This window comes from Habropoda laboriosa, unplaced genomic scaffold (assembly GCF_001263275.1).
Source record: "Habropoda laboriosa isolate 0110345459 unplaced genomic scaffold, ASM126327v1 scaffold143, whole genome shotgun sequence".
Lineage (NCBI taxonomy): Eukaryota > Metazoa > Arthropoda > Insecta > Hymenoptera > Apidae > Habropoda > Habropoda laboriosa.
This window is the reverse complement of record NW_017100404.1, coordinates 1,628,993-1,633,068: the sequence shown is the minus strand read 5'-3', so window position 1 is coordinate 1,633,068 and position 4,076 is coordinate 1,628,993. Positions and strand designations below refer to the sequence as shown.

The window sequence follows — 4,076 nt, the reverse complement described above, 5'->3', positions numbered from 1 at the left end:
ATATATATTGGTATTGAAGTTATTAAAAAAAAAAATTAAACTCACTGGAAGTTCTTTGTGGTAAACAGAAATTTCGCTATTATACTTTTTGAGCGAAATTTGACCTGATTCATTATTTGGATTCCTGTTGGTCCCCCAAGTCATTGTCACTAGCTGTTAATGTTGCCAAAAAATTTACTTTTTATAAAAAAAAATATACTTTTTATAAATTTCAACAAAATAAATTTTCTTTCAAGAGAATAAAATGAATAACTTTGTCAAATATGATTATTAGCTAAATATGACACTTTGTTACAAGTTAATAAAATAAGCATGTATTGCACAGTATGTTGAAACACTTTTTGTTGAACTTTTTATTACAATCTACATGTTTTAAAAGCCCATTGGTCATATAGTTACTCATGAAACATTTCAACAAGACTATTTAAGGAACAAAGTATCCACAGTATTATATCAGCATAGATATGCTGATCTTGCATCACATCATACCACTATCATTAAAAGTTTTTGATTCTACATATTGGATATGACATTAAAGAAGTATTATTTATAAATGATTAAAGATAATCTATTAATATTACAGCATAATTTGTACATAAACTACAATACAGTAATTTAAAAAGCAAAGTTAACACAAGTGATTAACACATTTTGCATATAAGCAAAACAAAATTTTAAATATAAGAGATATATACTGCTATTATTTTAAATAATTCAAATGACTGATAAATAGCAAATTATAGATAATTTTTTCTACTTCGTAAGTGCATTTAACTTATAACAAATATTTTTTATATTAAATGTTAATACTTACAGGATAAACAGGAGAATCTTCTCTGGAGCAAGATGCATCTCCATTTTGAATATTTAAATATGATGTAGAATTCAACATAGTTTCTTCTCTAGCACGCTTTCTAGACATTTTTTATTGTTTCAATGCCAGGTCCATAAAAATTCTATTAAATAAAATATGCCAAGTTAAGTTTACATATTGTGTTACATATACATATGCTAAATACACTAAATACACTTTCATATCAACAGAAAAAAATAACAAACACATAAAACATTAAAACAAATATTAAGTAAAATTTTGTATTTAAACTGCATGCAACAAAAAATAAGTATAAACTGTAACAAAACCCTAAAATTACTTATGCATGTTATATCTGACCCAAACAAAAACAGATTTAAAAACTTTTGTGTTAGCACATTATAAAATTGAAATATTTAAGACAAGAACAATATTATTCTAATTGCTTTGAAATATTATTTTATATATTTTAATTTATAATATATATAAAAATTAACAAACGTTTACCTGATTTACATAAGTTATCTTAAAATTAGTGACCAATGTCATTACTATAGCTTTATGATTACAAATCATTACATTTATAAAACATTTATGAATACTCGTATTATCTCCGGGAAACAGTTACAGGTATGCCGAATTGTTTGTAAACCAGTCATGTTTGATGTTGTTACACATTATTATCCAATAAAATTTCATACATATGTACTTATTCCTTGCAAAGCACTACCATGTTGCTAAAATATGTTGTAAGGTTAAGAAAGAAGAATGCATAAAACAAAATATAACGAAAAACAGTGCATTAAAAATATAATATTTACAACGTAATAATAATTCAATGATACCAAAAATATGCAGAACCAAGTAACTTGTTCACCCGGCTTTCTATACTTTATCATTACGTATACTGTCTATCATTACACGTACTTTTTTTCAAAATTGAGCAAATTTCAATTTAACCACACGAACCTTTTCACGCCCTAATTTTGGTATGCACGACGACTGACTACACTTATCAGTAATAGGATATGACGAAAAATCGAAGAGTTCCGTTAAGAGTTTATTGAACTTGTAAGGTTAACAAAACCTTCACAGGAGATTTTTGCAGCAGAATTTATGAAACAAATTTACAAAAACTTCTGTAGAATTTCACATTTTATGTTACTGTTACATACTATTTAACAGCCGACGCAGCAGACGCCCGCCACGACACTTATTGTGGATATTCTGCGCACTGCATGCGTTTCAATATGTAATCAGGGGCGAAGTAAAAATACTGTGAACCCCAGGTAATAAACTACAAACCGTGTGAATCTGTGTGAGATCCATATTAGAGTACGAGAATTACGAACGAGGGCAAGAAGCCGTACCGATACCTTTATTTAAATCTAGTTTTGTTTCCACAACTACTGAAAATAAAAGCACCAAAATATCATGCTCTAGATTATTCTGAAACGGAATTCCTCCTCTTTTAATTTTTACGACGAGCTCATGATAATCAGATGGTTTAAATTCAATTATTAAGATCAGGTATGTTTGACTAACAAGTAGTGCTATTTGAAAAGTGAATTAGACTTCAGTTAGAACAATTTATTTTGTTAAATATAATATAACATTGAAATTGATACTGCATTGTAATTTATAAATGTCACATTTTATTTTGGTTTAACGAAAATTGAACGTGTTTAACTTATTTGAAACTTTTTATATATATGATTGTCAAAAGTATCAAAGAATTTATGAATTCAAAAAATAGATATTTTAAAAATACCGCGGAAAATGTGGTCTGGAAGCGGAATGAATACAGTTCAATTTTTTGCGCTTTTGGATAACATACGTTTTAAAAAAGACAGCTACCATATATACTTCTTGACCACTGACGAAAGTAAGTTAATAATTGCAAAGTGATGCGACACAATTAATTAAAAATTAATTTCACACAATGAATATGTCACTTCTAATGCATAAAAGTGCTTAAAATACACCGAACATGTATTTAGATGTTTCACGATAGAATAAACGCCGGTTACAAAAGAGGGAGACAACGATGACGTAATATCGAATGATCAAACGCGTCATATACTTATACTACCACATAAGCATAAATATGCTGCTCTCACCATTAAAAAAAGGAATTCGTGATAAATTTAATTCTTGTAATAGATATATATGTATAAGATAAAATTCTTAATAAGCTTTCCAAATTAAAAATAATTAATATTTTGAAAATTACATTTTAAAGTGCAATGTGAAAAAATCACTATTTCTGATAGTGATTCACAATGAATACTTTATAATTTAAATGATTATATTTTAGAGAATTCGTGTAAATGTAAATAATATGAATTGAATTAACGAAAATTTGCACCTCTTGTAAAATATTTGACACTCCTAATTCATCGTGGCTACATCTGTATTGTTAATCGGTGAAATTGTATATTCGAATCATGGCATCCGAAATAATTTTGATGCATAAAAATTTGCCAATAACATTAAATGCATTACTTTTTGTTTATTTTATGTTGAAATATAAGTTTACTTGTATAATAATATTTGATCCATATTCGTAATAGGTAACATCATTGCCTTGGACAAAACAAACGTTTATTTATAAGATGAATCAAAATTACATAACGTTTGTGGAGCATAATAATAAAATCAATTTTTATTTCAATAAAATAAATTTTTAGTGCAAAATAGCATTTCTTAATTATAAAAGTATGCCTGTATTTATTACTTCTTCAAAGCTATTTAATATAACAATAAAATTATCCATTAAGCAATGACGTACATTAATAATAAAAATGTTTCACGTGTAAAAACTTTAATTTCATGAGTAAGCCAATTAAATACTGTCCGATTGACCTATCACCTATTCGATACGCTACGAATAAGTTACTGGAAACAGATAGAACTACTAGCATGTAGTTATAAAAATAAAATTAATCACGAATTACATGAAACTTTTGGTAAACTATCTAAACCCTGATAAACTCATAAGAGGAAATTACTCGACATTTTGATCATTAACTTTATTCAAATTTTGTATATAATTTACACCCTCCAGAATTTACTAAACATGCGCCTTAATTAAAGTGCATGTTTCATTTTTACAAGTATCACATGAATTATAAATATTGTAAAAATATTTTGTATAAAAAAAAAATGTAAATTTTTTCTTTAATTACTTCTAGTATATGCATGTATAGAAAAAAAAATTAATATAACTGTAAAATATGTAATTGAAAATTAATGTATTTGT

General features: G+C 26.5%; 1 protein-coding gene across 2 annotated transcripts in view; it reads right to left on the bottom strand.

The window, feature by feature from the left end:
- Window positions 1-937, bottom strand: part of LOC108575359 (choline-phosphate cytidylyltransferase A-like) — a 3,858-nt gene extending 2,921 nt beyond the window's left edge. Inside the window, exons 1-2 of one of the 2 annotated variants that reach the window (XM_017938131.1) lie at window positions 815-937; window positions 46-153 (exon numbers count right to left, since the gene is read on the bottom strand). In XM_017938131.1, the coding sequence (XP_017793620.1) occupies window positions 46-153; window positions 815-922 (216 nt within the window). In that variant the 5' untranslated portion in view covers window positions 923-937. The remainder of the gene's footprint in view (window positions 1-45; window positions 154-814) is intronic. The other variant, XM_017938132.1, reaches the window with a different exon arrangement.
- Between the last annotated feature and the right edge of the window lie 3,139 nt (window positions 938-4,076).